General features: G+C 37.5%; 2 protein-coding genes across 2 annotated transcripts in view; one reads left to right on the forward strand and one right to left on the reverse strand.

Annotated features, from left to right (window-relative positions):
* Positions 1-43: 43 nt before the first annotated feature.
* On the forward strand, positions 44-4,787 carry ssna1 (Sjogren syndrome nuclear autoantigen 1). Its single transcript, XM_056235866.1, has 3 exons — positions 44-357; positions 2,385-2,584; positions 4,631-4,787. The coding sequence occupies exons 1-3, from the start codon at positions 306-308 to the stop codon at positions 4,724-4,726; spliced, it is 348 nt and encodes a 115-aa protein (XP_056091841.1). The 5' UTR covers positions 44-305; the 3' UTR covers positions 4,727-4,787.
* Positions 4,788-7,494: 2,707 nt separating this feature from the next.
* tprn (taperin) overlaps positions 7,495-13,814 on the reverse strand; it is a 36,108-nt gene continuing 29,788 nt past the window's right edge. Inside the window, exon 4 of the mRNA XM_056235818.1 lies at positions 7,495-8,138. Within this exon, the coding sequence (XP_056091793.1) occupies positions 8,076-8,138 (63 nt within the window). The 3' untranslated portion in view covers positions 7,495-8,075. The remainder of the gene's footprint in view (positions 8,139-13,814) is intronic.

Raw genomic sequence — 13,814 nt, forward strand, 5'->3', positions numbered from 1 at the left:
TAACTATTCTAAATTCTAACATAAAAGTCCACGCAAACTGTCGTGGTGACGCTTCTTGGGCGTTCCCATGGAAACAGGAGGGAGACTTGACTTAGCCGCTTCTGGAATGTTTTCTTTAAAGTTACTCCCCTCGCAAGTTTGCAGCTTTTAACGCGCGGTAAAGTGTGTGGCTTGCGAATTCCAGAAACAGTTTACACCAGAAGGTACAACTAACTAACTGACTTCACTGCATGAAACGCTTTTAGTGTTAAAACGAGTGCAGGCAGGCCTTTTCTTGTAGTTTGCGAGCTAACCTGCTAATCAGAATGACCCAGCAAGGAGCTGCGCTGCAAACCTACAACAATGAGCTTGTCAAATGTAAGTAACCATCGACCCAGATGTACTATTTTGCTGTCAGGGGAACATACATTTTATTTTTCATATATATTTTTTTTTTTTTACTTGTACGCGTGATGATGAGTAAGTTAGAAGGAACTTGAATGCAGCTAGTCTCCGTTGACATTTGCAGTCATTATACTAGCTTTGAAGTGATTAGAAGACTACCGTGACACCTATAGTGTATTGTGCCTTTCTTTGTTCTTTCCCTGATAGAACAATTGTTTGCTTTTAGCCAAGACGACATCTGAGGGTTTGTGAGAGACATCAATATGATCTCATTTGAAGCTGGAGAAACAGAATCCATTAAATTACATTCAGTAGCCTTAATAAAAATTATTTGGACACCTGTATGTCAGTGTCATTGCATTCGATAACAAAATATTAAACCACTGGAATGAAGTCAGTTCTCTTCAACTAACACAGGTGTCCAGCAGAGTAACCACTGGTGTATTTCATTACATGAACTAAGAACATGATTCACCAATATTTGACAAGCAGCTGTTTATCTGTTGTAGTTTAGTGATTTAAAATGAATACAACACAATTTGCAAAAATGTTCCTCTTGGGGGAAAAAGGGTTATTTTTATTTTTATGAGGTAGTTACTGTCCAGATACTTTTTAGGGCAACTGTACCCACCCACAACACGATCTTTTCATTTAATTTTGCTCAAAAGTTTAGTATATTTTTTATTTATTTTTTACATTTTAGAGGGATTTTTTTTACATTTTAGAGGGACATTTTAGGTTTCTTTTTTTTAGCCTATTAACTTTTCGTTTCAGATTTGTGTTGTAGTTTTAAACTTTTTGGTTATATATACAGTACTGTGCAAAAGTCTTAGACACGTTAGTATTTTCACCCCAAAAAAATGGTTTTAAGCCAGTTATTTATATCTTTTGCTATAGTGTGTCAGTTTACCTTTCCAAACATTAATTTTGCCATTAATTGTAATTATCCAGTGAGATTTTTGTATGCACAAGCAGTCTGACAACAGCCGGTATGATCCACACAGAGATCTGATCTCACCATCATCGAGTTTGTCTGTGATTACATGAAGAAACAGAAAAAAACTGAGACAGACTAAATCCAGAAGATCTGCAGCAACGTCTCCAAGACGCTTGAAGAAACAGACGTAAAAAGCAAGAAGTGTACCTGGACAAAAGCTGTTTTAAACGCAAAGAGTGATCACACCAAAATATTGATTTGATTTAGTTAATATAAGTTAATTGATAAATAAAATCTATTTATGACATTGTTTTTGAAAGCATCCTCACTTTACAGCATTTTTACACAAGTGCCTAAAACTTTACACAGTACTGTAGTTTGCAGGATGGTTTCTTCAAGCGTCTTGGAGACGTTGCTGCAGTTCTTCTGGATTTAGTCTATCTCAGTTCTTTCAGTTTCTTCATGCAATCTCACTGGATTATTACAATTAATGGCAAAATAAATTTTTAGAAATGTAAACTGATATTTCCTACTGACACACTTTAGCAAAATATATAAATAACTGGCTTAAAACCACTTTTGGAGGGTGAAAATACTAACGTGCCTAAGACTTTGCACAGTACTGTATAGTTTATATATATATATATATATATGTTTAGTTTAATTTATTGATTTATAAAGCACATTTAAAAACAACAGATATTGAAACTAAAGTGATGTACAAGAACTATAAAACACAATTAAAACATGAATAATTAAAACAAATGTGTTTTATATATATATATATACACACACACAGAGAGTGTATATATATATATATATATATATATATCACTTTACTGGACTGTTTGAATTAGTGTTTGATAAAATCCTGTTCTTTATTGCACAAATCAGCAGGAAGAACTGCTGAGCAAGCCCTCATCAGCAACTTATACACACTCCCCTCTTAGTTATCACAACATGAATGTAAAGAAACACAACACTGATTAAACATATTTTAGATGTGCCTGGAGCTGCCTCTTTTTAAAGAACTGGCCCTTTTCATCCTCCTCCTCTTTTTCAGGTATAGAGGAGCTGTGCTCTAAAAGAGAAGATCTAAATCGGCTGATCCAACAGGAGGAAGCAGAGAAAACTCGTCTTCAGCATGACATCCGTGTGCTGACAGAGAAGCTGAGTCGTGTGAACGAGAGCCTGGCACGCCGTCTCAGTGCCCGCGCTGACTTTGACCGCACCATTGCAGAGACGGAGGCTGCTTACATGAAGGTAAGGACATAATCAACCTGTTTAATACATCATGTTGTCTTCATGCAGAGTGACCAGAAAAAACAAAAACTAGCTTTATTAATGTTGCACAGGTGAGACCTTCACTGTCTCCTTTTTTTTTTTGTCGACCAGTGCCAATATCTTAAATGAAACTTACACAACATTTATAAAATGAATGAAGTGAATTACTTAAATTGATGACAAGATAAATGTTGTTAGTTGGCCAGGCAAAATTATTAGGCCTAGCTGATATTGTCTCAAAATGGCCAGATGTTGGCTTATAAATATTGTATTGTGTTTTCATCATGAATATTTTGTTTATTAGTCGACCACTTATAAGTGTTTTTTCCTCCAATGTGCAGTGCTAATGTTAATATCACATATCTAGCAGGATGGCCGATAAAATTAGTCTTGTACTGTAATTTTGATATATATATATATATATATATGGCGAATGGAATGGAACAAATGCATATAACAAACTATAGGAGGTAAATCCAGTAAGTCAAGGAGCTACTATTCTGTAAATAGATATGACCAGGTTATATACCAGGAGATGTTGAATTGGACATTCAAGACTCACTCATTCATATTGATTGAAAGGGGAAGAGAAACCGGTTTGTGATTTGTGTAAAAATTTCTTGAGTGTAAAACATATTTTAATAGAATGCCCATTTTTAAATGATATTAGAAAACTTTTTTTTTTATTCAGAAAATATATTAATGGAGATTTTTAAAAAGGTTTCTCCTGGAGTAATTTTTTAATTTCTATCATTAAATTGAAAGATTCGATGTAAATGCGATTTATTACTGTTGTGGTTATTGGTATATACGTATGTATATCTTCGTATAGGCCTATTGATTGTTTTTTTTAAAGACAAAAGACAAAATTGTTAGATTATTGTAAACAATGTATTGAAGTGATATTGTTGTAATCATAATTATGTTTGAAAAGGGAAATACTGTTGATTGCCATGAATATAGCCATGGCTTCTATGGTGTTTAATCATAAATAAATAATATAATTATATATATATATATATATATATATATATGTGGTTCAAAAGTTTGGGTCAGTAAGATCTTTTTTAAAAGGGAATTAATAAATGTATGCATTTAATTAATGAAAAGTGACAGAAGACATTTAATTTGTTATAAAATCTATTTCAAACTTTATATTCATCAGAGAATAAAAAAAATAAAAATAAGCAATATGCAAGAATATGTCATTTTAACATTGATAATACAGAAATGTTTCTTGAGCTCCAAACAGCACATTTTGAGCATAATATATAATGATTGCTAATACATTTTCTTTATAAATCTATTTACTTATATTTAATTCTCCTTACTCAAATTAAGGCCTTATAAGGGTCTTAAATCAGATTATGTTATGGCATTATATGTTGCATGCATTGCAAAAAAAAATATCTTCCTAAGTATTTTTCCCTGTTTTCCAATACAAATATTTAAACATCTTTGATACATTTACATTAGATGCAAATGCAAGTCTTTAAATTTGAGTTTGAAGAGAATTTGAATTAAGTTTAAGCTTAAAACAAGAACACATATCTGTCAATGAGTTATGAAGATACAGTAAAAGTTATGTCCATAATCTTGTGGTGGAGAGTAGAGGTATTCCAGCTAGTTTTCTTTCTAAAATGAATTAAAAATGAATGGACATATGTTGGAAATTGTATTGTCAAACGTGTTGCTAATACAAATTATTAGGTTTCTCAATAGACATTTACATATAGATAACATATTGACGTATTTGCTTCAATTTTCTTTACTTAATCTTAAAAAGGTTTTTTAAAAATCTTTCAGAAACCCTGTTTTTTTAGCAGTACTTTTTTTTCTTTTCTTTTTTAAATAATGATGCTTATGTGTGGACAGCCACCACATTTCAGACTAATTAATCTGAATGATACAACTGAGCCAACCAAAGAAGTAGGGCAACATGCAGAGGTTAGTTAGTTAGTTAGTTAGTTACACAAAGAAAATGTGTTTTATGGTTTCAACAAATACCTTGTCTGTCTTTCTCAGATTCTTGAAAGCTCTCAGACACTGTTAAGCGTTTTGAAGAAGGAAACTGGGAATCTGACCAAAGCCACTGAACCAAGAAGCAGCAAAGATCATTGATAAATACTGAATTTTCCCATTCACTCAGTCCTTTCATTTGTCTATATTCCATTCATCTCCTCTCTCTGTGTAACTTCTCATTCTTATCAGGAAGCTGTGTATGTAAAGTGTATAGATTTGTAATAATGTTTTGATATACGAGTAGTGTTTAATGTAATGCTTTTATTTAAATTTAATGTTTTAATAAATCAAATGAACAAGTTATCTGTTTGATGTTATTTATCAATAACTATAAGCTATAAAGGCTATAAAGGGAATTTCTGTATGTAAATAAATAATATCTCAAGACAAAGTGGGAAAACTCCGCAACCTTCATCTGTTTATTGAATATTTCCTTGTGTTTTCCCCTCCGAGTTCATCAAAACCAAATTGTACATTTAATATTCTCTTGATGCAGAAAACAGAAAGAATGAGAAAAAGTTTTGACAAACTAGTACATTTGACAAAAAGTACATTAACCACCAGAGCAATGAGCAGCTTGATTGGAGTTACAGTAACTAATGAAACACTTAAAGTTGCATTACATTTTGTAAGACACAAAAGCAATAGTTCCCAACCCTCTAACTGTCTAATATGCATCCCTCAAGAATATTTTATGTTTGCTAAGAACATCTGGAGGATCTACTGTCTATAGACTGGGATGGTAAGCGAGTGCTAAAGTGACATACTGCAGAACTAGAATGTAAGATTTGGTTGAATTCTAACACTTGGTGAAATAGTTTTATTTCTTAATAGTTTTATTTAAGTTTTTTCTTAAATAAAAATTGCCTTTAATTATAATATATAAAAGAATCATGGGTTCAAATTTTTGTTCAGACAGGCAGCAAAAATCAGATATTTTTTTTTTTAATACACTACCATTCAAAAGTCTGAGGTCAATAAGATATTTTTTTATGTTTTGAAAGTCGCATGCTTACCAAGGCTGCATTTATTTAATTAAAACTGATATTATATATATTATTGCAACTTAAAATAATTATTTTCTGTTTTAATATATTTTAAAATGTAATTTATTCCTGTAATGGCAAAGCTACATTTTCAGCAGCCATTACAGTCCTCAGTGTCAAGTGATCTTTCAGAAATCATTCTAATATGCTGATTTGGTGCTCAAGTAACATGTCTACTTTTCAATGTTAAAACAGTTGTGCTGCTAAATATTTTTGTGGAAACCGTGATACTTTTTTTCAGGATTCTTTGATGAATAGAAAGATCAAAAGAGCAGCATTTATTTTAAATAATTTTTTTTAACAATGTAGAAGTCTTTACTGTCACTTCTGATCAATTTAATGCATCTTTGCTGAATACAAGTTTTCAATTCTTTCAAAAATCGTATTGACCGCAGAACGTTTGAAAGGTAGTATATGTTTAGTTTGTATTTAATGTTATGCTCCCAGTGAACACAGAATATAATTTTTATTAAATAAATTATAATATGAAAGTAATTTTAGATTCCTTAAAGGCATTATTCCAACCAACTCTCAAAACTTAACTGCATCAGGTGCAAAATAAAGCAAAAACAAAGACAGTGCAAATGAATGAATACAAAAGCATAGGACTAAGATGTACATGTAAGCTGTCTTATCAACACTCATGTAATTTTGTACATGATGTCAAATTATCAAAAGAATTATCCTGAAACACCTCAGTGCTACTGTTTGCCCCTTTGACTAAAAATATGAAAAAGTGGTAAAAGAGATCAAATAAATTATGAAAACTTTATCCTGGAGTGTACAAACTATACATCAATACTGGTCGGAAAGGCTGAGGAGACAAGTGAGCTGATACACCGAAGCCATTTAACAGACATGACACACTCAAGTCAGTTGGCATTGTGTGTATTTAGTCTTCATGTTTCTCACACACACATGCTTACAGCATGTCCAATCAAAAATCCACAAAATAATGTTTCCTACCTTCATGACTAAAACTGACCGCTCCCATTTGTACTGCAAGAATGTCCAGTTCAGAACACATAAGGATATAAACTTCAGCATGATTATTGATCAAACTGATGCATCAGTTAGTAACACTGTGCTTAAAATGGCATAATAAAACAATCTCAGATCGTAAATCTCACAAAACCTGCCAAGAACATTTCCAGGTCATATTTCATCCCAAAAATAGATACATTATATTTTGCTCAAACAGTATTTTAAGGATTATTAGGAGGCAAATAATTAGGTACATCCAGTCCCACCGAATTTGTCATTACCGTAACGTGAACATTTAATAATGCAATAAAAAAAAATCTATTATATATAGGAGTGTTTTTTTTTTTACTGTAATGCAGTAAGACTACCAGATTATGAATAATGGGGAAAACAACTCACACGTATTACGGTAATAAGAATTTCGGAGGAAAACAAGCTTAAATGTCATGGAAATAATGTCAGAATGATGGGCCTAAAAACAGGCATCATTTTAAAAAAAAAATGTAAAAAAAATTTTTTTCGGGGTCAAATGTAACCTGGGCATGTCTTGACAGGATTGACTTGAATTTAAAATTGCATTTGTGATCCAAATCATGACCAAGTATTTTTATGTATATTTGTGTAATCAATCAATTCTTTTACCATGAAAAAGCAAAACAGAATGAATTTGCTTAACCAGCTCACTCTATTCAGCAATTAAGAGCAGCTCTTAAAAAAAACAACAGATCTAGATTCACTAAGTCAACACTAACATGTTGTTAGTATTTCATCTGTATAGTATATCGGTCTGTGCATTAGAAATGTCTACCTTGAAACACAGACATACAAAAGGAAACATGAAACTAAAGTGGACGAATTCTATAGTTTGGGAGTCATACAGACCTACACATGCACATACAAAAACATCACATAGAACAAGGATTGTGGCACCCTTTCACCAGTCATACATAAACAAGTCACTTATTTCATTTTTTTTGTTGCTTCACCCTCTTATTGTCCTCTTTCTGGAGTCCTCAAGTTTCCTTCTCTGTTTAAAGGACAAGTCTTTCATCTTTCACTCTTTTAGAAATTTGGTCACTTTCATGAGGTGAGTATTACATACGTAGAGCAAGTACGTGATGGAAGAGTGAAATTCAAGAGCGGAATGGCTATTCAAGCCATTTTCCACGTTAACACAGTCCATCACGCTCACAATCGGTGGCAACAGGAGGTCAGATGTGTGTGACACATCCGCTACGTGGATCAGCGGTGAGGAAAACCCTGCTGTTGACGCTGATGGCGTACGGCCACGGAATACGAAATGTATGTTTACGTGTTGGTTGCTACAGGTCTCCATTGTTCTGGAAGTTTTTTCTTTGCATCCAGGCTGGTGCTGGCAGGCATTGGTTGGTCCCGTATCTTCCCGACGTCTGGAAGGTTTAGAAGTAGAGGGCTGGTTCACTGCTGAAGTCTGACAGAGAGGAGCTATCGGCAGGTGTCAGCTGGTGAACAACAACAAAGACAAAGTTAATCAATAGGTTTAATTCCATGGTTGTCTTATGAATTATAGGTGAAAATATTTGCTTTGACAATGATTTGATTATGGTTGTTGACTAAATGAACTTTTGTTCAGAATTTGGTTCTGTGCAGGTCAATTTACACTTTTACTGTCACTCGGGGGTGTGTTTCATTTTAACATATTTCGGGATTCTTTGATGAATAATTTCAAAGAACAGCATTTGTGTGAAACAGAAATCTATAGTAACATTATAAATGTCTTTACTGTTACTTTTGATGAATGTAATGCATCACTGCTAAATAAAAGTCTTAACTGTTGCTCAGGGGTTTGTTCTACTCCTAAAACGAAGTATTAAACTTTGGTGTGTAACTTGTCTTGAACAACTGTTTGTGCTATGAACATACAGTAAAAAAAAACAAAAAAAAAACATGTGGTTTGTTGAAAAGAGAAATGCTACCCGGTTTACAAGTGATCCAAAGCTGATACAATGGTAATACATCTCTGATCACTAATATTAGTCAAAGAATTAGTTAAATAACTGACTATCCACTGTTGTGCTGATGACACTCAATTATATATTTCATCACGGCCAGATGAAAACACTAACTCATCAAAATTGACAGAGTGTCTTAAAGATATAAAATGCTGGATGACGCGTAATTTCCTGCTACTAAATCCAGATAAAACGGAGGTATTACTTGTTGGTCCAAAAAACTACCCACAAAACCACTTACAATACAACTTTAATATAGAAGGATGTCCTGTTACTTTATCCTCTACGGTAAAAGACCTGGGAGTTATACCGTAACAGGTTGGAGTCTGTTTGTTATTGTAGCACTTAAGTATTGCTGTTCATAACAGCTAGTTTCGATTTGGGCCATTGTCGGGATATTTGCTTTCGCTGTGCTAATTGCAAGGGCTACCACAGCTGTCCTCACTCAGACGATTGATAGCATTATTTCTATGTAGTGTGCGCGCTGTCGCGGAAGCGTCAGCGGAAGCATTCAGCTCTCGTGTTCAGCCTCCTCGTGTGAAGACCGACTCGGGTAAAGACCTGCGACTCTACCTGCGCGACTCCACCGAGCAAGGACACCTGCAAGGCACTTAAAGTATCTTCTTCACCTTTTCCTTTCCCTTTTTCTTATTTCCCTTAATCATCATGTGCTTTCAATACATTCCTGTTGTCTCTCGACAACGCTCTCTCACCACGCACAGAAGGCAGCGCAATACTGCTTATCTGCGCCCTTTTCTCTCATCCTCACACTCACCTCTCACTCTTTCTATGGGTCTATGGAATTGTCAATCAGCAGTCAATAAAGCTGACTTCATTCCAGCCTTTGCATCTCATTTTACTCTTAATATCTTGGGCTTGACTGAGACCTGGATCCGTCCAGAAGACTCAGCAACCCCTGCTGCTCTCTCTAACAACTTCTCTTTCTCTCACACACCTCGCCAGTCGGGGAGGGGTGGGGGCACTGGTCTTCTCATTTCTAACAATTGGAAATATTCACCTCTCTCTTCTCTATGCAATAACAACTCATTTGAATATCATGCTATTACACTTACAACTCCCATGAAGATCCATATTGTAGTTATTTATCGCCCCCCAGGTCAACTGGGAAGCTTTGTAGAAGAGCTGGATGTGTTGCTGTCCTCTTTCCCTCAGGATGGCATCCCACTTGTAGTCTTTGGCGATTTCAACATTCACCTATCGAAGCCGTATGCAACAGACTTCATCTCTCTCCTAGCCTCTTTCGATCTCAAACGGCTCATCACCACCGGTACTCACAAGTCAGGCAACCAACTGGACCTGGTTTACACACGCAACTGTATCACAGACAACATTTTGGTGAAACCTCTCCAAGTTTCAGATCATTTCCTCATTACTTTCAATCTACAACTCACTACCCATGCTCCACCAACATCCCCACCATTTACTTTCAGACGAAACCTGCGCTCACTTTCTCCATCCCATCTTTCCTCTGCTGTGTCATCTTCTCTTCCCTCACCCTCACATTTCTCATCTCTGGATGTGAATACTGCAACGGATACTTTATGCTCCATCCTAACCTCTTCTTTAGACAATATCTGCCCTCTCTCCTCTAGGCCAGCACGCGCTACTCCCTCTAACCCCTGGTTATCTGAGGTTCTTCGTGAACACCAGACCGAACTCAGGGCAGCGGAGAGGAAATGGCGCAATTCAAAAGACACATCTGACCTCAGTAGGTATCAATCTCTGCTCTCTGCCTTCTCTGTTGATGTTCACGCCGCAAAATCTTCATATTTCCACAACAAGATCAACAGCGCCTCTAACACACGTTCACTGTTCAAGACATTCAATTCTCTCCTCTGTCCACCTCCACCACCACCCACCTCCTCTTTAACTGCTGATGATTTTGCTAACTTCTTCACTAACAAAACTACAACTATCAGCAGTCAGTTCTCAGCACAGGAACCCAGACTAACCTCTCCCACAGCCAATAACCTTCTCTCCTCCTTCACTCCACTAACCGAGGAAGAAGTATCTAAACTTCTCCTCTCCAGTCATCCTACCACCTGCCCTCTAGACCCCATCCCCTCACACCTTCTACAAGCCATCTCTCCCACACTTCTACCAGCTCTCACACACATTATCAACTCATCCCTCCACACTGGCATTTTCCCTACAGCATTTAAGCAGGCTCGGGTAACTCCTCTGCTTAAAAAATCAACATTAAACACATCACTTCTAGAGAACTACAGACCTGTCTCTCTCCTACCATTCATTGCGAAAACACTTGAACGAGTGGCTTTTAACCAAGTATCATCCTTCCTGTCTCTGAACAACCAGCTGGATGTCAACCAATCTGGCTTCAAGAAAGGACATTCAACTGAGACTGCATTGCTGTCAGTCACGGAAGCCCTACGGATCGCAAAAGCTGCTTCCAAATCATCAGTTCTCATTCTACTGGACCTGTCTGCTGCCTTCGACACTGTGAATCATCAGATCCTCTTGTCCGCCCTCTCATCACTGGGCATCACTGGAACCTCCCTCAACTGGTTTGAGTCCTATCTCACAGGTAGGTCCTTCAAGGTCACATGGAGAGGTGAGGTATCCAAAGCACATCAACTGACCACAGGGGTTCCTCAGGGTTCAGTTCTCGGACCGCTCCTCTTCTCCATTTACACCACATCACTGGGACCCATCATACAGGCACATGGTTTCTCTTACCATTGCTATGCTGATGACACCCAGCTCTACCTCTCATTTCAACCAGATGATCCCACAGTAGCTGTACGGATCTCAAGCTGTCTGGCGGACATCTCGGCATGGATGAGGGAACATCACCTGCAGCTCAACCTGGCAAAGACTGAGCTTCTCGTCCTCCCTGCCAATCCGTCTCTACAGCACGACCTCACTATCCAGCTAGATTCTTCCTCAATCACCCCATCAAGGTCGGTCAGAAATCTTGGAGTAATCTTTGATGATCAGCTGACCTTCACAGACCACATTACAAAGACAGCTCGATCATGCAGGTTTGCCATGCACAACATCAGGAAGATCAGGCCTTTCCTAACTGAGCATGCAACACAACTTCTCGTCCAGGCTCTGGTCATTTCTAGGCTTGATTACTGCAATGCTCTTCTGGCTGGACTTCCATCATGTGCAACTAAACCTCTACAAATGATCCAGAATGCTGCAGCTCGTCTTGTCTTCAACGAGCCCAAAAGGGCCCACGTCACTCCTCTATTCATCTCTCTGCACTGGCTACCACTCGCTGCTCGCATCAAGTTCAAGACTTTGACGCTTGCTTACAGATTGACCACAGGTTCAGCTCCCTCCTACTTCCACTCACTACTACAAGTCTACATCCCTACCAGAAGCCTACGATCGGTCAATGAGCGACGGCTCGTGGTACCATCACAGCGGGGCACAAAATCACTCTCCAGAACATTCTCATTCACGGTTCCATGCTGGTGGAATGATCTCCCCACCCTCATCCGGAATGCAGAATCCCTGACAGCATTCAAAAGACATCTGAAAACTCATCTCTTCCGGGAGCATTTAACATAAAAAAAAAAAAAAAAAAAAAAAAAAAATCCTTTCCTCTAAATCCTCGCTTGCCTGGCTTATGCTACTCCGAGCTATGTCTGAACTTTGTATTTTGAGCACTTCTTGCGTTGCTTTTGCCTCTTCACGATGACTCGCTTGGTTTAGTCCTCAGTTGTAAGTCGCTTTGGATAAAAGCGTCTGCTAAATGACTAAATGTAAATGTAAATGTAAATGTTATACTAGACCGCAACTTGTCTTTCGAAAATCATATTTCATATGTTACAAGAACAGCCTTTTTCCACCTTAGAAACATTGCTAAATTACGTAACATGCTATCTGTTTCTGATGCAGAAAAGTTAGTTCATGCATTCATGACCTCGAGACTAGATTACTGTAATGCTTTATTAGCTGGTTGTCCTGCATCCTCAATAAACAAGCTACAGTTAGTGCAAAATGCAGCCGCTAGAGTTCTTACTAGGTCAAGAAAATATGATCATATAACACCAATTTTATCATCTCTACACTGGTTACCTATCAAGTTCCGTATCAATTACAAAGTACTATTACTGACCTATAAAGCCCTAAATGGTTTAGCTCCTGTGTATTTAATAGACCTTCTATCGCCCTACAATCCATCGCGTTCTTTAAGATCACTAAATTCGAGGCTTCTGGTCATTCCTAGGATATCTAAGTCCACTAAAGGAGGGAGGGCGTTCTCACATTTAGCTCCAAAACTCTGGAATAGCCTTCCTGATATTGTTCGAGGCTCTGACTCGCTGTCCCAGTTTAAAACTAGATTAAAGACGCATCTCTTTAGCCAAGCATTTACATAATGCTTACCTTTTATACCACTGTTGAATCAGATCAAATGCATTTAATACTATAAAACTTGAAGAGACTGTAGGTTATTTGTATAGGTTGCATAGTATTTACAGTCATTTTGTTCCTGTGTATATTGCGTGAATGACGGGTGGTTGGGCAGATATTGTGTTTTGCGGTAGGTGGTATGCCATACGGAACCGTTGCCACTGAAACTGCATTAACGCACCAGTGGGGCTTGACAGCCTTAGTCAAACGGGTTGGCGCGTATGGTTGGGTTGCGGAGAGATTGTGGTTAGGTCTCAGCAGCAGGAGGGACGTAGAGGTCAGTAAGCAAGGCTGAGTTGAGTGGGGGACGGAGGGGGGTGATTTTGGGACGCAAGAGTCACTGTCTTCATGTTTTATCATTCACGCCTGTGTTATGGAAATCATCATTATGAACAGCAGCTACGCTAATTATTTTCCCTTTTTGCTTTTCTGCTGTTATCTCGGGACGCGAGTCCTGAGAAAATGGCGTTCGTCAGCTCCAGTTTGTATCCAGCCTCTCACGGAGACTTCAGATGCCCCAATCACAAAGCCTGTGAAGTGACGACTCAACACGGGCGATATGGACTCTCTATGGTGGACGGCACTGATCCTCAACAACTCGTCTTAATACCGGCGTGATTACTTGGACTTCCAAAAGATGGAAATGGATAAATACTCTAAATGTTCCGATCCAATCTGACTTGTAATGCTGCCCGAATCATGCACTGTTCCTTCGTTGGCCAGAGGAGAACTGGCCCCCGACTGAGTCTGGTTTCTCCC

This window comes from Rhinichthys klamathensis, unplaced genomic scaffold (genome assembly GCF_029890125.1).
Source record: "Rhinichthys klamathensis goyatoka isolate OS25496 unplaced genomic scaffold, OSU_Roscu_1.1 h1tg000019l_1, whole genome shotgun sequence".
NCBI lineage: Eukaryota > Metazoa > Chordata > Actinopteri > Cypriniformes > Leuciscidae > Rhinichthys > Rhinichthys klamathensis.

Bases quoted from the DNA above. Each gene is read 5' to 3' on its own strand.
- ssna1 (XM_056235866.1), top strand. From the start codon at position 306: ATGACCCAGCAAGGAGCTGCGCTGCAAACCTACAACAATGAGCTTGTC. The intron at 358-2,384 runs GTAAGTAACCAT...CCTCTTTTTCAG, and splicing joins CAACAATGAGCTTGTCAAAT to GTATAGAGGAGCTGTGCTCT. The intron at 2,585-4,630 runs GTAAGGACATAA...TGTCTTTCTCAG, and splicing joins CGGAGGCTGCTTACATGAAG to ATTCTTGAAAGCTCTCAGAC.